Below are 26824 nucleotides of genomic sequence, written 5' to 3'. Positions count from 1 at the left end.
CAAACCTTGATCTAAAAAAAATTTGATAGTTAAAATTTAAAGAAAAAATATTTCCTATTATGTATATTAATAGAAAAAAATCAGATTTCCCCCCTAGATTTACAGGAAATAAGAGGAAACTTAAGCTATAATGTTGTGAAGTTAATTATGTGTCTTAATACTAAGACAAGAGAATGTGGAACTACTTTAGTAACTTCAGTTTACATTTGAAGTGTAACTCAAGGACATTCTGACAGTTCAGAGTTATATTTAAACTTTTGGTTTTCTTGCTTTACTAATTAGTCCTTTTTTAAAAAAAAAAATAGGAAATTGCTGCACGAGTAAATCAGTCAGCTTTGGAAGCTGTCACTCCCTCCCCGTCTTTCCAGCAGAGGCACGAGAGCCTGCGGCCAGCAGGGTGAGTTACCAGACCGTGGGCTATTTAAAGAACTATATGGGCTATTGCAAGTGTTAGCAAACACTTTGATTTTAGCAGTGCTAGTTACATTAGTACGAAATAGTTCTAGAAAACGTATTTCAAATCGGTAAATTTACCAGCAAGAGTGCTAAATAAATGATGATTCCAAATTTCCCTTGTGTTTATCTCTAGGTTAAAGTGATTTATGTTTCTGAATTTAGTAATTGGAAAGAAAGAAGTCTTTTGATAAAGTCTTTTGACAGAGTAGCTGTGATTTGGGATTGTGTTTATTAAAATTTGTTCTCATCGACTTATAAAATTGTATTTTCTTTTCTCATAGTTTAAGTGTTTAATTTCCAAAAGAGAAAACTAAATGCAATGCCTTCTTGTTTTCTTCTGTGCTTAGACAATCTCGGCCACTGACAGCTCGAACCAGCAGTTCAGGATCCATAGCATCTGAGTCCACAAATTTGGCTGCCCTCTCTCTAGATTCTCTCGTTGCCCCAGACACCCCAATACAGTTTGACATCATTTCTCCTGTGTGTGAAGATCAGCCTGGCCAGGCAAAAGCCTCTGGCCAGGGAGGCAGGTGGGTGATAGGCAGGTCTGTAGGGCTGTAAGGCTTATGAGCCAATTTCTACAGTTGAGAGCTCTCTCTCACATATCTTGTGCATCAGCTGTGTTTTACTTTCTTTAATTACCTAACAGAATTTTGATAGTTGAAGAAGAATCATGCAGGCTTTTCTTTGTTTTTTGCCACAGTTAAATGAGTTAAGATAATTTAGTTTTAATACTCAATTCTGAATTGTTTATCAGATCTACTTCTAAGGTATTTACTCTTAAAATTACAGAAGAAAGTTGACGGTCCTATTTTTACGTCATGACAATATTTTAAAAATTCTTGAGAGTAATACATGTGCTACAGGTTTATTAGAAAACGTTATCTAGGGGACTTCCCTGGAGGTCCAGTGGGTAGGACTCTGTGCTTCCAATGCAGGGGGCCTGGCTTCGATCCCTGGTTGGGGAACTAGATCCTGCATGCATGCCACAACTAAGAAGTCCGCATGATGTAACTAAGAAGCCCGCATGCCTCAACTAAAAAAAAAAAAAAAAAAGTTATCTCGTGTCAGAATAAGAAATCTCCAGGAAGGAACTAAAACATTGTCATGCTATGAATTATTAATGAATTAACTTTTGTTTATATAATGAGAAATCCTTGTCAAAGCAGTTGAAATTTTTCTTTGGCTATGGATGAAGGAAACATGGCTTAAGGCAAATCATTTATTAAGTAGGTGGGGCACCTAATAAATCGATAATGTAGTAATTTGGATATACATGGCCGTGACCAAGAAAAGATAGTTTACTCTTGATCACAGAAATATACTTAGCATTTGATATGATAGGTCAGACATGTATTAGGGAGATCAATTTCATGTTATCTTAAAGCCAGTGTTATTTTAGAACCACTTAGCTCTCTGTTTGTCTATAAAACCTACTTTGGATTGTACTTTTCTTCCTTCATTGTGGGTGTGTCATGAGCCATGCACACTAAGGAGGGAGGTAGCTTCCACCTCTCGTTAGCTTTTTCTTCTTGCATTCTGTTAACATATGCCTTGAGAAATACAGGTTTAAAACTAGAAAATGTTCAAATTATCATAGTTAACTTGCAACATGTACTTAGAGGACCTAAAAAAAGGTTTTTTACAATCCAAGGAAATTCCTGGCATTTTTCTCATGTACCTAAAGTTGACGCTAAATTAGCCATTCCTCTGTCCTACTTTATTTAAATTCAAGAACTTTTGCAACATGTTTTATTATAATGTTGATTTTTGTGTGTCTATGGCTAAACATGCAATCTGTCCACATCTTCTAAAATATAGCAACTTTGAGTTCAGCCTGTTAACTTAGTGTGAGGGCAGAGGGCTTCATCACAAGTAAGTTGGTCATCAGTAGTGTTCCTTAACAGGAAGGGGTATTTTGTAGCTTTTTAAAAATGTATGTACAAGGTTTTGTGACTTTTAGTTTTTAACTCTGGGTTCAATGATTGAGATTCCTTCCATGTGGCTCATGGTAACTGACCACTGGTTCATAATTTTTTAAAATACTTTTCAGGCGTACAAATCCATTTGGAGAATCTGGAGGAGGTACCAGATCTGAAACTGAAGGTAAAACAAGTGTAGTATTCTTATATTTTAGAAATTCTCACAGCAGTAGACTGTGTGAAGAATTTGATGTTTACATTTGTTTTGCTGTATGCTGTTTTAATGGTATCTATACTTCACAGTTTTCTCTTTTCACTCATAGTACACTTAAAGCAACAGAACTTAATCAAACTTAAGATTTCATTATTTACACAAAATTATAGATTATGATACTTTTGACCTCATAGTCAAATTCTCATTCCATAAGATATCCTTTGACCTTTTCCTAACAGCTGTTTTCTTCTGGTTTTGGAGCATAACTTTTTTTTTCTTTTTCCCATAGCTATTACTTCAATATAATTTCAAACTTACAGAAAAGCTGTAAGCATAGTAAAAGGAATTCTTTTTAATTCAGAAGTACCAATTGCCAGAGCATAACCTTTTGCTATTTGAGTTTGAGATCTTAATTTTTCTATAAGATGAACACTGTAGTTAGGAGTTATTTCTAAATGCTTCTGCTATGTTGAATTTTTCATTGGAAAACCTAAAGAAAGCAGTGTATTTTATTCCTTAGGAAAAGAAATTTGGGATTTAAAAATACATAATGTACCTTGTTTTGTTGTAGATTCTATTCTTCATCAGTTGTTTATTGTCCGATTCCTTGGTTCTATGGAGGTGAAGTCAGATGACAATCCAGATGTTGTTTATGAAACAATGCGCCAAATCTTAGCTGCCCGGGCCATCCATAACATCTTTCGTATGACAGAATCACATTTATTAGTCTCTTGTGATTGTCTAAAGTAAGTAGTAACCTGTCCCTCAAAAAACTGTAGGAAAAAAATGTTTACATGCCTAATTAAAATTTGTCTCCCAAATTTTTAATTATTATTATAGGTTAATTGATCCACAGACACAAGTTACAAGGCTCATGGTGAGTTCTGCATGTTTAAAGCTTTATTTTAAGTCTCTTTGTACATATACACATCTTACATCTTTATAATAATCCTGATTCTGTATATTCAGATATGGTAGCATGAATTATGATTGGTCTTTAGGGTGTTATAATTGAGTCTATAGCTATCTCTCCAAAAAAGTTGTAACATTCCATGTAACTTAAAGAATCAATGCAATCTGGTGTGATACTTAGTATTTATATTTATGCCTCAGTTAGGGAGCATATATCATACACTAAAGAAACTAAAAATTAAATTAAGGGATTAAAAGGCCAACATGATTGAGTTTATTTTATAATTATCTGTTTTGAAATAGCCGCAGGCATGTGCTTCTATTAATTCATTTAATAATATAGACCATTTTTGTTACTGAATTTGAATTTGTAAAATGTGTTAATGACTAATAAAACAAATTCAGTGTTCAACAACCTTTTAATTTTCCTGACAATCCAAACCAAATATGACATTGTTTGTTCTTGGATTACCATTAGGTTAAGAAAAACAATTGACTCTAATGTTCTATTTAGGATATTAAATAACTTAGTATGTGAGTTTGTCATATATGAGGGCTGTTTTAATGGTTTGAAAAATTTCATGTTTGCTTCTGATGTTTTCTGTGGCAGTTTCCATTACCCAGTGTAGTTTTGTATGCTACACACCAGGAAAATAAGAGGCTTTTTGGATTTGTTCTTCGGACATCAGGAGGGAGAAGTGAAAGTAATCTGTCATCAGTCTGCTATATATTTGAATCAAACAATGAGGGTGAAAAGGTACGTGGCTTTTCAAAATGTGTTTCTGTTGTGAAATACGTGTCATAGTCAAAGTTCTTACTAAGATTTCTGGAGAAAAACTCCCAAACTTTGCCTAGTCCAACTGAGTTGGTTGACCAAAGCCTCTTGTTTTGAAGAGAGCTGAGCTGATGGGTTGGGCCATCTGACTCCACAAACCTGTATCTTCCTGGCCATTGATAGCTGTTGCAATCTTCTGGCTTTGTTAACTTATCCTGGGAATGCAAAATATTCCCATAATCAGCCATTTCCAAATGTCTTCATCTTAAGAGTAGCAGCAGCAGCTGTTTGCTTTGTTCTTTGCAACTTTACCATCTCAGTAATGAATTTGAGATAACAAGAAGTGGGGTATGTGAAAGAGGTGAGAGCCAGCAGTGGGAGCTCATAGACTCTGAAGAAAATACACAAAGGATTGGTTTTGGGGCTGGAACATTCTTAAATCAGCTTTTGTTTGAAGCAGTGTATTAAAATGAGTTATAAAACTAGTTACATCAGCCATTTGGATACTTGAAATTATTGCTTTGATGTAAGAACTGCCTGAGTTTTTCTTACTTGTTCCCCCTTTAGATTTGTGATTCTGTTGGACTGGCAAAACAGATAGCTTTGCATGCAGAACTGGTAAGAATCCAAGGCACTTAATTATCCAAGAATGTTAACTAAAGTAATATAAGATCTTTCATATTAGCAAGTAAATAAAAATGATTTTGCTATGCAAGGTTAACAATAGATGCTATTGCTGTTACATAGCATTTAGAATTTGGAAAAATGGCTAACGTTAGAATGTAAATTTTTGGTGTGCTTTCTCATAAATGCAAATAATAATTTGAAAAGGTTACAAAGGTAATATTAATTGACAAGTTAAAATTTAAAGTTATTTCATATTTAATTCATTAGTTGTATTCATCTGGTCTTCAGGATCGCAGGGCATCAGAAAAACAAAAAGAAATAGAGAGAGTAAAAGAGAAGCAACAGAAAGAACTCAGTAAACAAAAACAAATTGAAAAGGTATGCAGTCCTAATGTCTAGATCTTCTCTGACTAGATATGATGTTTATGAAGAGTTTCCTTAATTCAGCACTGTGACTTTCATATTGGAATTTTCAAGTGAAGGTCTGTTTCTACTTGCTCAGCCACTTCATACATAACCAGAGTATTCATAGCATAGCAGAAAAGGATGACATCTGTCTTCTTGGCTGCACCGCACGGCTTGTGGGATCTTAGTTCCCCAACTAGGGATTGAACCAGGGGCCTTGTCTGTGAGAGCTCGGAGCCCCAACCACTGGACTGCCAGGGAATTCCTGACATCTGTCTTCTGATACAATGTTTACATTATAGTTATATTGACATGTAGTGTGACTTGCTGTTTAGCAAACATACTACATATTCCAGAAGAGGTTGGAAGGTTGTCTCTGTTAAAGTAGGTCTTTTGAGAAGAGATATATATATATGGCTTTCATCAATGGTAGTTGTGTATGTGTGTATACACACACACATACATATATATTAGAGAGAGGGAAGGGAGGGGATGTGGAGTGATTCATTATGAGCCTTTTCTGTAGTTTATAATGAGAGATAATGATGGCTTGAATGTAAGTTGTTGGCCATAAAAATGGAGAAGAGTGACATGTTGGCTTTTATAGGCTTTCTAGAAGAGTGTCAAAATTTACTTTGGTGTTGCATTGGTTGTGTGTAGTCTTTCTTTTCAGTAAGTTGCCAGAATTATGCACACATATTTATGACAGAAGAGTTGAAGTGGCTCTCAAATATGTATTTAACTGCTTAGTTTCCTATTTGATTGCAAACAATTAACTTTAAGTTTCTTTTCTGTCTTTTCCACTAGGACTTAGAAGAACAAAGTCGGTTGATAGCTGCTTCCAGTAGACCAAACCAAGCCAGTAGTGAGGGGCAGTTTGTTGTCCTTAGCAGTAGCCAGTCAGAAGAGAGTGATTTGGGAGAAGAAGGAAAGAAGAGAGAGTCAGAAGCATAAACTTATCCTTACTTTTTGGTTGATATTCACCCCCCACCCCTTTGAATTTGTTGACAGTTTCTGTGGTGAAATGGCACAAGGTAACAACAATGCTGAACTATCAAGGAGACGAAAATTTATATTTGCTTGTTTATTTTAACTTCATTTTTTAAACTACAACTGACCTTGATAACTTAGGTTTGCATTGATTTTTTTTTTCCCTTAGAAATAATATACTATGCAGTAACTTCAAATTCCACATGTCTAAAAGAAACCTGTTCATATCCCTGAAGTAGATTGCTGAGGAATTACAGTTGCTCAAGCCTGTTCTTCCTTCAAATTGTGAACTTATTACCTTGCATTGTAATTGGCTCTGACCATAAGAAATCATTTATTCTTCAGCTTCAGATATTCATGGATATGCTCCCTCTCTTTCATTAGGAACAATTGCTGGCAGTGAGGAAGCTTTTGACTGAATAGGTTTAAAATCCTTATACAGATAATTCTACAAGTTTGCAAATATTTTAACAATGTTAAATGTGCAATAGAACTTTTACAAAATAATTAGAATAGAGATTTTAGACTTAAGGTTTCAAGTTGTGGCAGGTGGTACTGTTGATTTCAGGGCATTTTCTTGGATTGCTCGCATTTCTCTGATGTACTACACCTGATGCCAGTGGGAAAGACGCTTATGGGAAAGAAGCTTAAGTGTCTTCAGTTCAAGATTGCTACAGCCCTTGGCATTTTATTATCACATTCTTAGTTCTCAGGTTGGGACTTGAATTATTGCTGCAGAGCAGTAATGGTTAAAATAAGATTTTGGAATTTATTAAAAGGGATTTTTTTGTTGTTCAAATACATTTTAGATTAGGATTTAACATGTAAAGATATTGTTACAGGATACATTGTATTTTCTGCATTGTGTGAAATAATTTTTATTGAAAATCAAGTGACATTTAGAAAGAAGTTCTATAGCAATTGTTTCCTGCTTAAAAATTCTCAGAATTTAGTTTAAAAATGTAATCTTTTAAATTTCAGACTGATAGCCCACAGTATTTTCATAATTCCATGTTTTTATAAAATACTGATCATCACTTTATATCTGTGAAGGCAAATAATATATGAGAATAGAATAATTTGCACTAATTATTGTAAATACTTGTCCTCTTTAAATAAGTAGAGTGAAAGGTCTAATTCCATGAAAGACTGAAAAGCAATTGAGTGCTTGTTATGGGAGAGTCAACCCAGGAAGGATTTTAACCTGGTGCCAAGGTTAAAATGACATTTCTCTACTGCCTAATTCTATGTCAAAACTTGATTTTTTTTTTAACTTGGATTTTTAACATTGCTGATAGAAATTATGTTCCTGTGTTTCACATGTAAAAGTATATATGGCCAAGTTAAATATTATTGAATAAAATATTTTACACAGTCATGCATTTCAAATTTTCAGGAGATTAGCCACTAAGACTAATTTTACAAGGGAAAAGCCTTTTGTTATTTAACATATAGTTTTTTCTTTTTAGTTCTGATTTAGAAATGTCATATAGTTCTCACAATATAGTGTGGGTGTTTCACACTGTATATACATTGTTTTCTGTAGGAATGGGATAGATAATTATATATAGGATCATGGTTTTTTTTAGCCATGTGCCAAATGGGAATAATGATTACTTAATCATTATTTTGAAGCCTTATGTTACCAAAACAGATAGTAAAAATGTAGAAATTTATGGAATACTTTTTGAAAAGAGTTTATTTTGTCCTTGCTAAAGGGAATGCTTTCACAGTAGTTTGTGTATCATTCCTTTTGTAGAAATTGAAATTTCTTCTGTGGTCAGCATTTGCTTAGTCACGGCAGGTCCTGCTTTTAAGAACTTTTTGAGAATTAGTAAGCTCTTTGTTTCAGTAAGTCTTTTGTTTTACTATAAAGTTGTCACCTCACTTAGTTCAGGTGTTAACTTGTCAGCCACCATGCAGGGAAGGTGGTCAGCATTAGGAGGCAGTTTTACTAGACTGGTGCTTTACATGGTAGCGTACTACTGCCCTTGGTGAGCACTCTGGGTCAAAGTGTAGGCTAAAGTTAAGGGTACTGGCAGACTTAGGGATGCTGGACAGACTTGTGGTTCCTTTTAAGTCATGTTTTGATAGGAATTTCCACAATAACACACCCATGTCCATAGGTCAGACCAAAGTGCTTTCCAGTGCCAAATAGAAGTCATGCGTGGGTTTAACAATTTTAGATGATTCAGCTTCTGTTCCATTACTGTAGAACCATATGAACGATTCCATTACTGCAGATATTTAAGGATCAACTTTAATAAATTCTGTGTTTTGTTTAAAGAAGGCTCCCCATGGATTTCTGTGTAATGTTAAAGCTGATCTTTGTTACCCTTTGAAATCCCTTCAAGCTTTTGGATGCTTTGGTGGTGATTGAATTAGATTTTGGGATATCTTTCTCAGACTTGAACTTGCACTTAATGGTTTTAGAAATTAACAAAACTGATTCTTTAAAAGGAAAGAAATTAAGTCTACCTAATTCTGCTAGGCACTCTTGCTACCTATGTCAACAGTACTTTTGTAACTATGGTAGTGAAGTCAATAGATAGGAAACTGATTATTCCTTCCCCCTTGTAAAATTGGGAAAACTTGCTAACAAGGGACTAAAACTGTTGCCTTGAACACAGTCCCCAGTCTAGTTTTTGCCATGTCTACAATGATTACTTTGTGTTTAATTTCAAAAGAATTCTCAGATTCCACATTCTAGGGGTGGTAAATTTATGTTACTTTTATGCTTGAGGAAAGGATAGTAGGGTGTGCATACCATTCTACATAACATATAATCATATGTGGTAAAGGCATCTGAGTTAATTTTGAGTTATATATAGGAACTGCAAGTATTTAAGATTTGAATCTTCTTATACCTGCTGACAGACCCTAAGAGCCTGTGTTTTGTAAAACCTCTGCCACCCAAATTAATAAAATGAAAATATTAACATTGGTTTTGATAACAGCCTCCTAGCATTCAAACTGTACTTTAAATATTCAAACAAACACACTGATTGTAGCAAGCAAGCCTTTGACTTTATTTTTATCAAGTTCGGCTTACTCTTCTTTCATGAGATTTTTTTCTTCCATATTAATTAATAATACATAAAAATTTGAAACTGGAACTATATTATACTTTTTAACTAATCTCTTGTGGCTGTACTCATGTAATTTACTTAGGGTAATATGAGAACTGGGGATTAAGTTATAACTAATGTGCAAAACCACTTTGTATATTTGGTGATTTTGTAATGTAAGTGAATTGGTTCATTCTTATTTCACTGATACTATTAATCATGCATATACAATTAAAAATTATGCTTCATTTCCCTTTAGAATTAAATTTGAAAAACTCGACTTTATGTAATGGTGGTATGCATGTGGAGTGAAGAACTTATTTTTTCATTTTGTCAAAATAAGTATTCCTGACAAGGCTTCAGGAAATATGCTGTTAGGAGATTTTTAATGTATAATAAAGTCCATGATTTTTTTTATAGTCTTTTTTGTATGAAGTATTTGATATATACTCTGAATTTTACTTCTCCAAGTAATTTCAAATGATGCTTATAAAACAATTGGACTTTTTCTTAATCTGTTATGGCACTGCTATTACACATCTAACCCTATTGCAATTCCATAACAGCTAAAATGGGAAAAAAATGTCACTTATGGGGAAATAATATTAATTCATATCTAGTGACTTTTTTCCTTTAGAAAAATTAAGAGAATTTTCAATAATTACCCTAGACATGTTACAATGTATACTTGCTATGTTGGGTCCTATTCAAAGAAATTCCTGTAATTTAAAGGGCCAGGTTATTGTGTACACCAGCTTAAGTGGCTTGGGCCTGTAGTTTTAATACTAATGCATATTCATCCCCTGTGCTCGTTATGGTTTCCTGTAGCACTTACCAAGTTCTGTTCTTCTACTGGCAGTTTGTTTTGAATTTTATAAAATGTATACACTTGTAGAAGGTCCAGGGAGTGGATGAAATTAACTTCAGAATTATGTAATTTATCTAGGTGCATGTATATCCTAAATATATTTGTGTATCAACATACATATAATCTAGCACTCATTTATAAACAGACACCACAATTTGATTTAAAAAAAATAAAAACTGGGCTTCCCTGGTGGCGCAGTGGTTAAGAATCTGCCTGCCAATGCAGGGGACACGGGTTCGAGCCCTGGTCTGGGAAGATCCCACATGCCGCGGAGCAACTGGGCCCGTGAGCCACAATTACTGAGCCTGTGCGTCTGGAGCCTGTGCTCCGCAACAAGAGAGGCCGCGATAGTGAGAGGCCCGCGCACCGCGATGAAGAGTGGCCCCCGCTTGCCGCAACTAGAGAAAGCCCTCGCACAGAAACGAAGACCCAACACAGCCATAAATAAATAAATAAATTTAAAAAAAAAAAAAAAATAAAATAAAAACTATTCATGCCAGCTAATTTTGCAAATTTTTTATGTGAAAACTGTATTATTAGTAATTTTAAGTCTGTGCTTACTGAAATAGTCTGTATAGCCATGCATTCCTACATCAGAAAGAAATCATATAACTTCAGTTTCCTTGAGAAGGACTATATTATGCTAAAAAAAAAGTATGCTAAGATTAAACATATAAACATCAAGCTATAACGGACTGGGCCTGTGGTCATCATCCTGCCTCTCTGTTCTCTCTGTTGATGTGCCGTATAATGGTACCACAGGTATGGCTGAATGAATGTCTTCTTAGTTTCTTTCCTCGCTTCCACATACAGAAACCTGTACTTAAATGCAGCACAGAATATATAGAAATAAAATTTTAAACTAACAAACACCTATAACTGCTTCTATCAGTGAACCCCTCCTCTGTGTCTGGTAGTGGACTAGGTTCAGTACAGAAATCATAAGCCGTCATCCATTTGAAAACACTTTTAGTGATCACATTAACCAATAAATGGCAACCCTTAGCCAGGGTTTTGTAGAAAGAAGCAACGCATGTATCCCATTAATGATGAAATCGCAATTGAGGGTTCTTTTTCAATTAACTGAATTACCTCAGTAATGGACTCTGCAAGTAAACAGACACTAAGCTGGCCTTGGGACTTTTGTACGAGAACAGCTAATTTTAGGGTCATGTACTGGGGTCAATACTTTATTCATTGCAGTCACTAAGACATTTTATATATGTACTTCTCTATAAGAAGGATTAATGTTAAGAATTATCTTGAATTATCAGAGGTAGCATTTATTATTTTGAGCATGTAGAAATGTGGATTTATACATTTAATGTAAGATGAGTACAGCATTAGAACTGATGTATCTTAGTTAATTGAAATTTTTACTGTTTGGGTTTTATTTTTACAAAACTGCCTTGCAGAATGCCAGCCATCTGTTGAGAGGCTATGTTCAGAGTGACTTTTTAAAGAATGTAGACTGCATTGAGATTTTAGTTGCTAGGTAAAGTGAGAAATATGAATCAGTGTAACAAGTCAAATTTTAAGAAAGACATCTGCGGAATTATATACCTTTTCATCCAGAATAGTTTGATTACCAGGTTCCCGTGAAAATTCCTTGTTCATAAAGGTCATATTCTTTGTAAAGGACATATGCCTTTAGACGATTGGGTAACGGAAGAAATGACATGAAGATGGGGCAGCGCAAATGTAAACGTCCCATACACTTCCGGATCTTGAGGCGGCACAGATGTTTCAGGGAGCGAGGGTTTGCTAAAATGAAAAACAGGCACATTATCCAAAAGAAAGAATTGCTTCATTTTTTAGTGATCTTTAGCAAATGTATTTTATACTTAAGCCACCGAGATTTTCATTTGCTGTGACTAAATGGAAAAGTTAATTGGGAAATAGCTTTCCACTTCTCATTGCAGATCTCGTAGCTGTGGTTTCAGAGCCATGTCATGTTAGAGTCCAAAGACTGGCATCAGTTGTGGGTCTGGCCTGTGAGACCTAAAGCTCCTACATCTGTGTGTATTAACCCCTTGTCCTGCCCCTTGGGGTCAGGCTAAAAACTAAAGATCACTACCTGTGGGGAAATTATATGAAAGAAATTCTTCTTAATTTGACTTATGTGCTGCTATGAAAATTTGATTTGAAGGGTCATTTAATATCCTCTGTAGCCTTAGATCTTAGCATTTTCTCATCCCTGTTTTTAGTGCCATTTCATAGTTTTTAATTCCTGTGTCTATGGTGTTCCATAGGATCAGAAGAAAAGTATTATCTACCTATATAATAATTACCTAACAGATTTTATCTATTGGGAAATGGTAGTAAGTACAAATTAAGTGTAGTTATAAACGGTAACATTTTTTAGATAGGAATAGTGTTTTTCTTGGTTTCTTTTAGGTCAAGCTTTTAACTGAAGAGAACAGTGTTCTACAAAAGAAATAAGAGTTCAGTTAGTGTTTTTTGGTAAGAATCGTCAAGAAAGAAAGATACTCACTCAAGATAAAATGGATTTCTGACCAGAGCCTCTGTTTTTGGAGCACAGCTTTCAACTTTGAACAGATCCTAACTTGATCAACATAATCAAGTATCACTCGAACAACCCTTCCAGAGAGATGTTGCAGCCATGACAAAGTTATTACTTCGCAGAACTGAGGAAGAAAATCAGAACTATGAAAGTAAATGGAAAACTAAGTATCTGTGGTTTAACACAGTAATCAAAAGGACACTAAACTCAGAGTCAAGAACCAAGGTTTGAAGTTCCTCATTAATAAACTAAGGTGTTGAACAAGAAAATATTTCTTAGCTCTTAACATTTGGAAAAATATTTACTACTAAGTCTTACAAACTTTATAAGATACAATGAGGGTTTAAAACAGACTGTTACATAATATCTTTTATCCCCTTTGGTTGCCCATACATAATATCTTTTATCCCCTTTGGTTGCCCTCATGGCTGTCTGGAATAAAGATTACCTTTCCAGCTTCACTTGCATCTAGATGTGGCCATCTAACTAAGTTCTAGCCAATGAGATGTCAATGGAAGTGTGAGCAACTTCCAGAATGCTGTTAAAAGAAGAGCAAGGTGTGTGCTGCTTCCTCCTGCCTGCCTTCCTGCTGGTTGGAATGTGGATGTGAGTTTCTCCTGTGAATCATGGAACTGTCCAATTAGAAGGCTATTTACTCTCACCTTTATTTATAGGAGAGGGGAGTAAGCCATCTTATTAGAGCCTCTCTTATTTGGGGTTTTCTATCATTCATAACCTATTCCCACTCTGATACTTGAAACGTATGATAGTTTCTGCCTTTAAGTAATTTACGTGTCCTTACACAAGATGCCCATGTAAGAAGGCAAATAATACTATATGAAAAGTCAGGAAATAATACAAGATGACATATTGCTTAAATACCAAGTCCTACATTAATCATAACGTAAAAGTAATATACAATATTAAAATATTTTCCTTTTCAGAATTGACTCAAAGTTCTTTCTCCATTTTATTTATATTTTCAGATTTTAATAATATGAATTCAAGTATCTAGAGTGCATCTATTGTGTGCTAAGCACAGATCTGTAAGCTGAGGAAAGTGGTGAACAAGAGCTTACATTCATGTATTTGTGGGGGAGATACATAATCAGTAAAATATTAAGAATTTCAGAAACCGATAAGTACTATAAAAGAAATGAAAAGCATTAAAGAGAATGATTAGGGAACAGAACTGCCTTAGGTAAGATGCATAAGGGCCTCTTTGAGGAGGTAACACTTGAAATGAGACCTGAAGGGTGGCAGCTATTTGAAAAATCAGGGGAAGAGCTCAAGTTGGGGAAAATAGAAGTGACCAATTAAGTAGGGGGAAAATAGGAGACTGTGGTGTCATGACAGCTAAGACAAAAATGTCTCAAGAAGAAGAGAGTGGTCAACTATATTTATTGTGATCCTTTTTCATCAAAATGTGACCAAAGAAAACCATTAATCAAATGTTAGAGCCAAAAACCTAGGGGTACAAGTATCAGGAACCCAGAAACATTTTAGCTAGATAACTCACTTCAAAGAAAAAGCATAACTGGTATATAAGGCTGCATTTATTCTTCAGAGCCTTGTTCAGATGTTGCTTCATTTGTGAAACTCCCTAACTAAAGTTAAATCACTTTTTCCTCTAAACTGTTTTTATACCTTTTACATCTTTCTACTATCATGTTTATTTTATCATGTATTTATCATATTAAAATCTTTCCCTCCATGAGCTTCTGGAGGGGATGGAGTTTTATCTTTTGCTGTATGCACTTACCATAGTATCTTTGATAACTGTAGATGTCCAGCCTTCAAAAGTATAGAAAGGATGAACTTTGTCTCCATGAGGACAATCAAAGCATCGCTCTGTGTCGTACCCATAATTCAACAGCATCCTGAGCATGACTTCATCTTTCAGCGTGTATTGAAGTGCTGATGGGAAATGTAAAGGGTTGACTTTGCAGAAGTAATTAACGTTGGCCCCATGCCGTAGCAGCAGGCTTATCAGCTCATAGTTGCCCATCCTTAGGGCTATCTGGAGGCAGTTAACTGGGTCTTGATTAGGCAGAGCTCCAGCACTCAGAAGCAGCTTAACTGAAGAGAGGTCACCATTTGATACAGCAAAATACAAAGCTGACTTCCTGTGGTCATCATAGTGTTTGCGAATTCTCTGATCTAGCATGAAATTCACATCAAATCCAGCCTGGATGAGAAGTTCCAGGCATTTGGGGTGTGCTCCTGCTGCTGCACAGTGAACTGGACTGATGCCACTCCGCTTAATGGCAGCAACATCCGTAACTGGAACCAAAATCTTCAGAGCTCTGAGAAAGAATTTCAAAGTGCATTAAAAAATAGTTTTTGTTAAGATGCTGCATTGACCTGTTTATGATTGCTTTATACTAGGACTGGATGGTATTAATATCAGTTGGTATTTAGACACCCCAACCAAAAAAAAGCATAGTCCTGCATCCAAAAACTCAGATACCATGTAAAGTTAAATGAAACTAAGGTGTAGATATAAAACTCAGAATTACCCCAGTCAGTGAAACCTGAGGCTCCCCATATTGCCAAACGACCTGAAAATAAAGTAGTTTTATGTCTCTTCAGGGTCTACAGAGGATGTCTGAATTTACCACTTTCTAGCTGGTCAAGAGTTTCTCACCTTTAAAAGGGGTGTTGGAGTTGTAGGATCAGAGATGAAGAATATAAAATTCCCAGAAGCTGCCCCCCCCTCCAAAACCCCATAGCTATTACTATTTCTATTATTTGCAATAATGTAGTTGAACTTACAACAAGTGGCCCCTGTCAGCTGCCACATGAATGGGCAGGTAGCCTGAATTCTTAGGGATGTTGGCATCAGCTCCATACTCTAGCAAGAGAGTCACTGAGTCTGGATTTCCTCCACTAGCTGCTTCAAGTAAGATGGAAGAAGAATCAGAGGCCTGACCAAGAGCATTAGCTCCTAGGAGGAGAAAGAGTGATGTTATGCAAAGTCTTTTCCACCGTATTGCTTAAGTATTCTTAAAAGTGTACCACCACTACCAAAAAGCAATTATTGAGCAGCTACTTTAGCAAAACACTAAGAATCAAAGACATAAAGTATGTACCTCCTGTCTCAGACAGTTTACAAACTAGTTGGGGAGAGAAAATGGTGTAAGCAGTCTCTAAGGTATAAGTAGGTTGGCTTTCAGAGTAATTTTATAAGTTATTTGTTTCTAACTTAAAAATCCCAGGAGAAGTAATTTTATAGAAGATGGTTTTATTTCCAGACCAGCATACAAAAGCTCACTTACCTCATAACACACTATAAGATGGTACTAACCTGTTGAACTATGTCACCATGACATCTAATGAAGATCTTATGGTGGAAAAGGGTATTTGTTCTGTTTTAACTTGTTCCTAGGAGACTGTTCATACTAAGAGACATTAGCTGTTTTTAGTTGAAGATAGGGACTGCTGATAGTTAAAAGGGTGTATTGTAGTACCCTGTAAGCTAAGTGCTGTGTGAGTGGTGTGGATAATAAGAGTACAGATACAGGCTGTCTTCTTGAAGATCTCAGGGCTGGGGTTGTGAGCAGGGCTGGGAGGTGAAGGAAGGAGGAAGGAATTTGGGGTCAGTTGTGGAAGGCCTCTCAGTAAAGGCTTTGAAGAAAGAGTAGCATTCGAATGGACAAAAGAAAAGGAGGACACTCTGGGCACCTTCACAACTCATATAAAAAAAGATATAGTGACTTTAATTTAGTGTGGACTCCATAATCTTCAGAATATAAGGACTCTAATACTTATTGACTGTCTTGCATGTGTAAGCAGTGAGCCAAAGCCCATTTATGGTGTATGTCGGCTCATCACAGTCATCTGTTCTTCTCTGTTCTTTACTTTGGCAATATCATCCACATACAAATTCTATTTCAATATATTATTCCTAATTTATATGGTGTCCTTGTGCTTTTCATGGAATGGCACTCTATTGCTGTTTTAACTTGGAGGAAATTGAAAGATCTTTCTTCAGGGAAAAGATTATGATGAATCAGATCTCAGTCTTAAAAGCTCATATAGTTTTAGATGCAAAACTCCAGACTTAAGTGGAGTTGTACAGTGGGAGGAGAGATGAAAGCGACTTCAGTCTTTGGAAAATTATGTCCCCTCCTTACAAGTGCAGAATGGGGTACCCAAATGATGCCATTCATTGAGTAATCCATCTTGAAAATGAATTCCTAGAAGACAGATTATCTTCTCTATGTTCTGGAAGGAATCCATAAAATGCTTCCTACAGAAGAATTCTCACTGTAGCATTTGATGAGGAATAATCCATTTTAGGTGGGTGTTCTCTTAGTGGAAGTTCTGCATAGAACTATGAGAAATCTATTATATGCACCAGGTTTTTTCTTTTACTGAAGAACTTATTCACATTTTTTGCTAATACACATAATATATATGTCCTGATTATCATCGCTCAATTAAATAACCCCTTCCTGCATATTTTTGTCTAATTGAAAAATTTGTAAATAGATTAAAATATTTAGAAAATTAAAAAAAAAAGAATATAGTGGCTCCCCCAGAACCCCATTCCTAGAATGCATTAAGAAATGTCTAATAAGCCCCCATGTAATGAGTACTCACTATGTGCTGGTTTCTTTATGTATGTAATAATTTCTAAACTTCACAACAACCCTAGGAAGTAGATGCTAATATCTTCATTTTAAAGATGAAGAAACTGAGTTTCATTGAGATTAAATTACTTCACCAGAGATGCACAACTAGTAAGCAAGGTAGTCGGGATTCATGTACAGGTGGGCCAGACCCAGGTCCTATTTCTATGATGCCATGTTGCCACTCTAGCAATGCAGGGTAATAATGTGATTTGGAATGAGACAGATGTGGGTTCAAAGCTTGGCTCTTCTATTTAGTAGCTATGTGCAAATGACTGTATAAGGGGCTTACCTAAGGGAAATACTCCCTCACTGACCTCACTGAGGTCAACTGATACTGGTTTCTTTGAAAGGTTAAGGATTTAAAATCTGTCGCCTCTCCTGCTTCTTTATATTTTAATCAGTGATCTACACAAAAGGTTGCTCTTTTTGTGTAGATGAAAGATCCAGTTTTTACTTTGTTATTCCAGCTAATGACTTTAGACATCTCTGGTATCACTCATTTAAAACATCTTACTTAAAATGTCTTATGGCCATTGATTGGGAACTAGCCTCCCCTATATGATAGGAAAGATTTAGGTAAGTCTAAAAATCAGAAAGTTGTTCTTAAATGTAGGAGTCCCTGCAGTCTAGAAAATTGGACACCAGGACCGTCTATTGTTAGAGAAAGAAATAAGACTTCTGGATACAAATGGGGAGGAGAATAAAGAAGATAATTCTAATATTGGGACTTTGTTAAATCTTGGTAAAGATTTGCTTCTTCGAAAAAAGGCTTTAGATACTACACTGCTTCTTCTAACAATGTCATCAATGAGGGTCTCCTCAAAGACAGTTCTCTGAGCCAGGATCTCTGTCAGTTAAACCAGGATCTAAGATGGCCACAGCTATAGCATGGGTGGCAGGGGAGGGCGTGTTTGAAGGGAAGTTCTACAACTGGTACCATCCCTGACCCTCACTTTCCTCAAGGGTAAAATGAGGATAATGCCTACCTCACAGGGTTTGTAGAAGATTATTTGAGGTAAAATAAGTAGCTTAATACCTGGTGCTTAGAAAGTATTCAATACCTATAAATTGCCTTCCCCTTCTCTCAGAGTTTTGTTTATTACTAGAGGGGAGAACTGGGACCCAAAGAGAAGAAATCAGGAAGAATTTCCTAACAACTTAATTCATCTGGTAACAGGTTGGACTGCCTCATAACTTAGCTTAAGCAGAGACAACGTGAAGGGGATGTTGTGGAGTCTTTCATTCTATCAATCTAGAAAAGAACAACAACACACAAAAAATTAAACAAAAAACAACCATCCTCTTAACGTGGTCAGGGTACATTAAGTAAAAGAGTAACCTGCATCCTAGTAATTTTAGGGAAACTGCTTCACAGCAAATAAGAAATATTCAATCCCTATTTTAGGCTCTTTCAGTAGCTAATATTAACACACACTTCAATAAAATATTAAATTAGGCTTAAATAAAATGTTAACTTCTATTACACTGAAGCTCTCCATAAAGAGGAGAATGCTTAGGTCATGTTATCCTTTAGTACTGTGCTGACTGTATAGGAAAATCTTGCCTTTCTGCAGTAATAGTTCCATGATTTTAGTGTGTCCACTTTGGGCAGCAAGAGCAAGAGGAGTGAATCCATAGGAGCTCTTTGGGTCAGGGTGTGCCCCAGAAACCAGCAGGAGCTTCACTATGTCCCGTCTGCCCAGTCTGGCTGCTTCGTGGAGAGCTGTCCTCTCGTTGGCACACCGCAGATTGACATCTGCTCCATGGCCGATCAGCAAGGCGGCCATATTGTAGGAGTCCTGTAGAACAGCTGGGAGATTAGAAGTGAGAGAGGCATTATGTTCAACCGGAAATTAAGGCCAGAGTATCAGATCACCTAGTTTCCCTCAGGCTTCTTAAGGAGTTCTTCCTACCTATCCCCCATATACCAGCATTTGGTGTTTAGGAAACGGATTGTAAAATGAGGCATATATCAAATAATATTAATAGTGTTTTACGTCAATAGGCTATTTGCTTTTCTGTAAACCATGACCAATTATTCATTGTCTGTTGGCTGCTTATGTGGATGAAAAACAAAGTTTTCATTTATCATCTTTATGTTCTCAAGAAAATGGGAACTTAAGTACCTAGTACAGTCCTAGAAATGTTTGTAGCTGCTTTACATGAAGAAAAACAAAAACAGCAATAATTAGGAAATTATTTTTAACCTCACATTTTGTTAACCAATATTCTCTAATTGGCATTTCTGCATTTATGCTGTTAATTTGCATTGGATGATAATCTTTAGTCCTTCAAGATTCTAGAGCACCTTAATTTATCCATCTCCCTATCCATTTGCTAATTGTTGGCACCAACTGTGTTTGGGGTATCTTGCTAGGTGTTAGACACTGAATCAGTATGAATTCTGCTCACAACCACTTATAATGTCCCATATAAAGGGCTATAATTGCACTAAGACTAGAAATATAGAGCGCCAGAGTGTTGGGTCTTTTTTAATTCATTGAGCTGGCACTTTGTGTGCTCTTTCATTCTGGAAAGATGAAACATGTCCTTTGTTTTAGGAAATAATTTTCTTGACTTGTCTCATTGACGGTATATTGCCTCTATTTTGTCTGTTCTTTTTCTACCATTCCTATTACTCACATGTCGCTCCTCTTCAGTTATCATCCTAGTTCTCTTAGTTATTCTTCTTTCCGATTTTTCATTTTTTTTTTTTTTTAAAGAATTACTTTATTTTTATTATTTATTTATTTATTTACTTTTTGCTGTGCTGGGTCTTCGTTTCTGTGTGAGGGCTTTCTGTAGTTGCGGCAAGCAGGGACCACTCTTCATCGTGGTGTGCGGGCCTCTCACTATCGCGGCCTCTCTTGTTGCGGAGCACAGGCTCCAGACACGCAGGCTCAGTAGTTGTGGCTCACGGGCCCAGTTGCTTCGCGGCATGTGGGATCTTCCCAGACCAGGGCTCGAACCCGTGTCCCCTGCATTGGCAGGCAGACTCTCAACCACTGCGCCACCAGGGAAGCCCCCGATTTTTCATTTCTTATCTTCTTCTTCTGGAAGCTTTCCTAATTTTATCTCCTCACATTTGAGTTTTTTTTAATTTCTGCCGTCATATTTTTAATTTTCAAGAGTGTTTTTTGTTTTGTTCTCCATTTTTTTTTAGTAGTGTCCTGCTAGTTCATTAATTTTCATTGATTTCTCTGAGGAAATTAATGATAATTTCCCCCTACATTTTATTTTCCCCTGAATAATCTGTTTCCTCCAAGTTGTTTATCTTTGTTTGTTGAAGACTTTTCTCAGATAGTCCTTGGATGTCTGCTCATGATTAAGAGTTGGGGACTAAAAATCTGCCTGGAAATTCTAAACATTGACTGTGGTCTTAACTGTAGGTTAATATGCCTGGGCTATTTGTTGGGGAACCTCCAGTTTTAGTATTTTGAGTTCTTTCTCTTTGAGCTGATCAGATTCTCCAAAGAAGCCTCCTCTTGGAGGGTGAAGTTCTAGCTGCCGGCTTTCTAGAATTTGGTGAAGAACTGGGAGATCTCAGCCTATGTGCTTAATTCCTCCAGTGTTTTCAATCCAGTACTCTTGCCCTTGCCAAATAACCCCCAGTCCAGAGAGCCTTTGCTCACACTATTCAGAGAAAAAACTTCCAAAATTCTGCTGGGTGGGGGAAGAGTCTGACCCAGCAGGGTGGATTGAGAGAAGTGATCTAGATACCTGACTACTTGTTTCTTAATAGTTTTCAACCAATTTTTCTATTTTAGCTGCCCAGCCTTCATCCCTGCTCCATGAGGTAACTATAGCCAACAATTTCCAGGCCTTTTGATATAACTGTGCTGGTTTTTGGCTTTCTCCACTCCAATTTAAGATTTGGCTTTCTTGACACTTACTACTCATCCATCTGCTCTTCTGATTTTTAAAAATCATGTTGTTGTTGTCTCCTCTCCCATTCTTCCCATTCTTTGTATCTTAACCCTTTAAAACACTTGATGAACTGTAATCCTCCTGAAGACTCAGGAGGCAGCAAAGTTAGTCATTAATATTTAATCTGCATCTTTACCCAACCATTGGCTGCTTCTTCCTACACTGCTCCTCTCCTATATTTCTTATAACAGAATTAACTTGTTCAACTGAGGTACCATGTAAAATGATCAGCTCATATTTTGGCAGAGACTTTGCCTCAGGCCACCTCACAGGCCAGCCTATAGAAAGCTTCTTGAGGGTCAGGTACCCATGTGTGGTTATTTGGCACCAGAGTGACAGTGCTGCAACTATGCACAAGAAACGGCCTTTAGGGCTTCCCTGGTGGCGCAGTGGTTGAGAATCTGCCTGCCAATGCAGGGGACACGGGTTCGAGCCCTGGTCTGGGAAGATCCCACATGCCGCGGAGCAACTGGGCCCGTGAGCCACAATTACTGAGCCTGCGCGTCTGGAGCCTGTGCTCCGCAACAAGAGAGGCCGCGATAGTGAGAGGCCCGCGCACCGCGATGACGAGTGGCCCCCGCTTGCCACAACTGGAGAAAGCCCTCGCACAGAAACGAAGACCCAACACAGTCATAAATAAATAAAATTAAAAAAAAAAAAAAAAAAAGAAACTGCCTTTGAAACCTGTGGGCCTGGAGGACACTCAGAGCCACAGACTGTTCTCCAGAGCAACGTGTTAATTTACCTGTAAGAAGAGGAGAATTGCCTTCGACATTCTTGGCATTTGGATTGCAGCCATTGAGAAGAAGAAAACAGACATTTTCTAAGAGGCAATTGCTGACAGCCAAAAAAAGTGGTGTTTCACCATTGTGGGTGGTTTGCTCCCACACACTGGGTTTTGAAGCTGAAATAAATCCATTAGACCACACAGATTAAGATACAGAAATAAATTTTAAATTTATTTCTCAGAAGCATCAATAAGAGTTATAAAGGGAGTTTACCTTTCAGGGTTATTTCCAAAATGTTCTTATTTAATTGCACTGCAGCCTTATGTAGAGGAAGCCAGCCTATCTCATCTGCTTCATCAAAAGCAGAATGGTACTTGGTCAACCCTGACAGTACATCTTCCTTACCTATTAACAAGTCAGATGAGAACATATTCACATTTGGCACATATACAAGGCAGCCCATACTGCTTCTGAATTCCTTCATCAAAGTTAGTGCATGAGACAACAGTATCCTAGCACTACCTTTAATGAAAGACAAATTTAAATGGCATAGGACAAACAAGCAGTAAGGCCTTTCATCTAGCATTCCATACCACCTGGACCTGTGAATACCCGTCATCTTGTTACATACAGAAAACTGCTCTGTCCACCGAGGAGCCCAGGAGCTGTTTGCTAAGTTTTGCTGAAGTAGTTTCTCCCAGGAAAGGCCCCATCAGACTCTTGACAATTAGCTGTTGACCCCATAGTGTTCGGCACTTGGGAGATCCTGCTTCTAGGCTTCCTGAACTTAGAGGGGGAAATGCTACCAGTTGTCACCATCACATCTTACCACAAGTTGAAGGGGATAGAATAGGAAGAGTACTTAACTGTCTCTATGGTTTCAACTATCCTCTTACAGTCTGCAATCAAAAAGCTGCAGAGAAAAAACATATGAATGTAATTCCAAAACTGAGGAAAAAACTAAGGCATTTGATAAAACAAAAGGAAAAGGTAAAGGCAATAGTAGTTAACCAGGAATGAACTCATATGAGGCAATGACTGAGGCATAATAGAAATACTTCAAAACGCAAGAGGGAGGAGATATGGGGATATATGTATATGTATAGCTGATTCACTTTGTTATAAAGCATAAACTAACACACCATTGTAAAGCAATTATACTCCAATAAAGATGTTTCAAAAAATAAATAAATAAAGATATATATATATATATATATTCAGAAAAAAAAAAGAAAAAGAAAACATAGTATGGCCCTTAATGCGTTCCAGGGAAACTCCCCTCCCATGTGTCTTCCCTCGTCACTTCTTTAAGGCAAGAACTGTGAGAGCCTGGATCACAGTTAGCCTTCAATCAGTGTCTGCTGAACAGAATCAAACATGCCTAGGACTGAAATGTCACATTGTCACATGGTAAAATTTAAATGGCCACTCTATAATGTCAATGATTCCAGCAAAAATTATTATTCAAAAAAATAGTAAATAATCATGGTGTAAGTTTTAAAAAATATTCATGATCAGAATCTGTATTCAAAAAACACAATTAGCAGTTTTTTAAAGTAATATTTTTATTAAAATATTTAAAGTTTTAAAGCTCAACTTATAAATCTTATATTATTTTTAAATCTAGCAAATAAGGATTGTCACCTTCCCTTTTTCTTTGATTATTCAATGAACCCAGCTTGAAAAAAATAAATTCCCTTAGACAATCTGTCCTACTTAAAATTTAGTCAATCTCCCTATTTAAAGTCAACTGATTAGCAACCTTAATTCCATCTGCAGCCTTAATTCTCCATTGCCATGTAAGGTTACATATCCACAGGTTCTGGGGATTAGGACTTGGACATCTTTTGGTGAGGGTGGGCTTTATTGCTCCTGTCTTAAGTATATTCTATTTTCCTAATTCCTTCAAGTGCCTGATCAAATCAGCAAGCCTTGCTAAGTTTCATACAATTCTTGCAAGTCTAATGACTGAAATTTATAACTGTAGTCAATTTTAATTTCTTTGAAACATTTCAGTACTCTTAATCAAAATCTCTTATGCCTTTCAACCTAAAATCATGACTTCAAAGTTAATCACAAGGTTTAATCGCAAGGTTAATACAACAGGTAACCCAATGAAATCCAATTTCTTTACAAATCTTTTAACTATTTAAAGATTATTTAAAGATTATTTCTAAATTTAACATAAAAGTGTAGGAATAGTGTGGTAAAGAACGCAGACTCTGAAGCCAGGCTGCCTGGCTCTTTACTTACTAGCTCTGTGACCTTGGGTAAGTCATTTAATTTCTCTATGCTATGCCTCAGTCGCCTCATCTCTAAATGGGGAAAATAATAGTACCTACCCCATAGAGAGGTAACGAGAATTAGAATTTAAATGAGTTAATACATATTTATGAAATGCTCAGAATAGTGTGGCACACAGTGATCACTCCATGAGTATGTTACTTTAAAAAAAATACTGTAGGTTTGATATACTCCAACATCTCTGTATTTAATTACAAAATCTCTTGGGGTTAAAACACATTTATCCCATTTTACCTCCATCAGGCAAATAGAGGTCACCATCCCAAGCAAATGGGTTTAATACCCCTGAAAAATAACTGTAACTACTCAGGGGCTTGAAGTTGCTGATCACCCAGAGAGCATTTGACTAGCTGTGCTTGGCGGCAGACAGCCCATATCCAGGGCAATTCTCTTACACCACTGAGGGATCCATGGGGTCCTTTTCTAGTGTTGTCATACCAGAACTCTGAGTTCACATCCTTCAGAAGGGGTTAGTCTCTTCTGGGTTTAAGTTTACATAATTACTCCTTTTGATTTGAGTAGATTAAAGACTTTACCCTACTAAGATTTCTGTGTCTTGGTTGGATTTATGCATTTCCTTAGCTCCCCAAAGACAAGATGCATTAGTGTTCTCTAGTCTTACATATCCTCATGTATTTCTTCTTTGATTTCTCATCTGCCTCTCCTCACTCATATTTGCTAGTAACCTCCTCCAACTATTTTCTTTCTTTTTTTAAATTAATTTTTATTGGAGTATGGTTGCTTTACAATGTTGTGTTAGCCTCCACTGCACTACAAAATGAATCAGCCATATACATACAGATATCCCCTCCCTTTTGGACTTCCCTCCCATTTAGGTTACCACAGTGCATTAGGTAGAGTTCCCTGTGCTATAAAGTATGTTCCTATCAGTTGTCTATTTTATACATAGTATCAATAATATCAATGTGTCAATCCCAGTCTCCCAATTCCTCCCTCCCCACCCCTTTCGCCTTTGGTATCGATACATTTGTTCTCTATGTCTATGTCTGTATTTCTGCTTTGCACATAAGGTCATTGATACCATTTTTCTAGATTCCACATACATGCGTTAATAGACGATACTTGTTTTTCTCTTTCTGACTTACTACACTCTGTGTGACAGTCTCTAGGTCCATCCATGTCTCTACAAATGACCCAATTTCATTCCTTTTTATGGCTGAGTAATATTCCATTGTATATATGTGCCACATCTTCTTTATCCACTCCTCTGTTGATGGACATTTAGGTTGCTTCCATGTCCTGGCTATTATTTTCTTTACTGCCTGATTAAATTCTGAATTATTTCCAAATTTCTCCTGTCTGGTCACACATCAAGTCTCACAGATATTCAGCTCCTTGGATTCTGACCCTCTCTTCTGTATTTTTCACAACACTAGCATCGTGCTTATGACAAGGCTCAACTGTTGAATACTTATACTACATTGCCAGTGAGATACCATTACCTCTCATCTTCAGGTGACTGCTGTGTAGTTTCCGGCTTGTGAATATCCTGTAAACTCTGTTGAATGATGAGCTGGGTGTCAAACTCATCGTCTATGTCTTCATCACTGGTGTAATTATCCATGTGAAATGCAGACAGATTTACTTTAAAGTCAAAAAGAATTAAAAATATTTTTCCAGTTGTGAAAGATTATCAACTGATTAAAATTATAAATGAAATTCAGAAAACTAAAAAATTAATAAGATTGATAAATGAAAAAGTGCAAAATTTAGAACACAAAATATTCATTTAAAAATTTTTTGAAAACCCCAAACAGTTTTCTGAACTGCCACAGATTCGACATAAATTAGAAGTTTTCCATGAGCAGCCATCTACTTAAAGCTTATTCAGGAAACACAACCTTTCATATAAAACTTAGGTCACTGCCATTGTAACTATGAAAATGTTCATATCAATCTATTTTAAACTTGGCTTATGAGTTTTTCTCATTAATTGTAGCTCTCACTCCAAAGAATATCTTTCCTACACGCAGGGAGTATTATGCTGAAAATAATATTTTATTTAGTTAGTAAATACTAAAAATAAACATGTTATAGGAATAAATGTATTCTCATAACATATAACAGGAATAGTGGGAAAAGAAACCCCGATATATTTTACTAGGCAACATCTCAATAGTTTTAAAAGAACATTTCAGTTTTAGCATAGAATAGGTTTGATCACATACCAAAGATTTTTTACCTTTTATTATATCCTTTAGGACAGCACTGAAGTTTTCACTGTTAAGGATTAGCACATCAGAATTTTCATTTATATTTAGGATCTCCACTCCCGTGTAGTGACCATTCCATTAATAGCTTTACTATAAATACTTGATCATAAGACAGTCTGGCACATTCTCCCTGTTTTTTATATGTGGTTTAGCTCTGTTTGAAAACATGATCTCTTTTTTTCACTGCTGTATTCATTAAATTTAAAAGATTAAACATTCTATTCCTGGAATAA

At 36.3% G+C, this 26824-nt stretch overlaps 2 protein-coding genes across 5 annotated transcripts in view; one reads left to right on the top strand and one right to left on the bottom strand.

Annotated features, from left to right (window-relative positions):
* APPL1 (adaptor protein, phosphotyrosine interacting with PH domain and leucine zipper 1) overlaps positions 1–9788 on the top strand; it is a 32435-nt gene extending 22647 nt beyond the window's left edge. The window contains exons 14-22 of one of the 2 annotated variants that reach the window (XM_057554368.1): positions 306–397; positions 804–986; positions 2510–2562; positions 3164–3338; positions 3433–3469; positions 4115–4261; positions 4847–4897; positions 5195–5284; positions 6119–9788. In XM_057554368.1, the coding sequence (XP_057410351.1) occupies positions 306–397; positions 804–986; positions 2510–2562; positions 3164–3338; positions 3433–3469; positions 4115–4261; positions 4847–4897; positions 5195–5284; positions 6119–6265 (975 nt within the window). In that variant the 3' untranslated portion in view covers positions 6266–9788. The remainder of the gene's footprint in view (positions 1–305; positions 398–803; positions 987–2509; positions 2563–3163; positions 3339–3432; positions 3470–4114; positions 4262–4846; positions 4898–5194; positions 5285–6118) is intronic. The other variant, XM_057554369.1, reaches the window with a different exon arrangement.
* On the bottom strand, positions 6026–26699 carry ASB14 (ankyrin repeat and SOCS box containing 14). 3 transcript variants are annotated; one of them, XM_057554371.1, is made up of 11 exons: positions 26561–26699; positions 25821–25962; positions 22922–22966; positions 22327–22460; positions 22071–22229; positions 18963–19208; positions 15537–15708; positions 14524–15067; positions 12732–12885; positions 11801–12001; positions 6026–6196 (listed from the first exon to the last, which is right to left on the bottom strand). In XM_057554371.1, exons 2-10 carry the CDS (start codon positions 25940–25942, stop codon positions 11823–11825), a joined length of 1755 nt encoding a protein of 584 aa, XP_057410354.1. In that variant the 5' UTR covers positions 25943–25962; positions 26561–26699; the 3' UTR covers positions 6026–6196; positions 11801–11822. The 3 variants fall into 3 exon arrangements, with proteins under 3 accessions (XP_057410354.1, XP_057410353.1, XP_057410355.1); XM_057554370.1 differs by having other exon boundaries at positions 26547–26632; XM_057554372.1 differs by having other exon boundaries at positions 15537–15654; positions 26547–26632.
* Positions 26700–26824: the final 125 nt, after the last annotated feature.

The sequence above is a fragment of the Balaenoptera acutorostrata genome, chromosome 10, assembly GCF_949987535.1.
Source record: "Balaenoptera acutorostrata chromosome 10, mBalAcu1.1, whole genome shotgun sequence".
Lineage (NCBI taxonomy): Eukaryota > Metazoa > Chordata > Mammalia > Artiodactyla > Balaenopteridae > Balaenoptera > Balaenoptera acutorostrata.
Note: the sequence above shows the minus strand (reverse complement) of the source record. Positions and strands in the feature narration are given on the sequence as shown.

Coding starts and splice junctions, on each gene's coding strand:
- ASB14 (XM_057554371.1), bottom strand. CDS start 25,942: ATGGATAATTACACCAGTGATGAAGACATAGACGATGAGTTTGACACC. Junction 22,230..22,326: donor TTTGGAAATAACCCTGAAAG/GTAAACTCCCTT, acceptor GATTTATTTCAG/CTTCAAAACCCAGTGTGTGG. Junction 15,709..18,962: donor GGAACTATTACTGCAGAAAG/GCAAGATTTTCC, acceptor TTCTCCTCCTAG/GAGCTAATGCTCTTGGTCAG.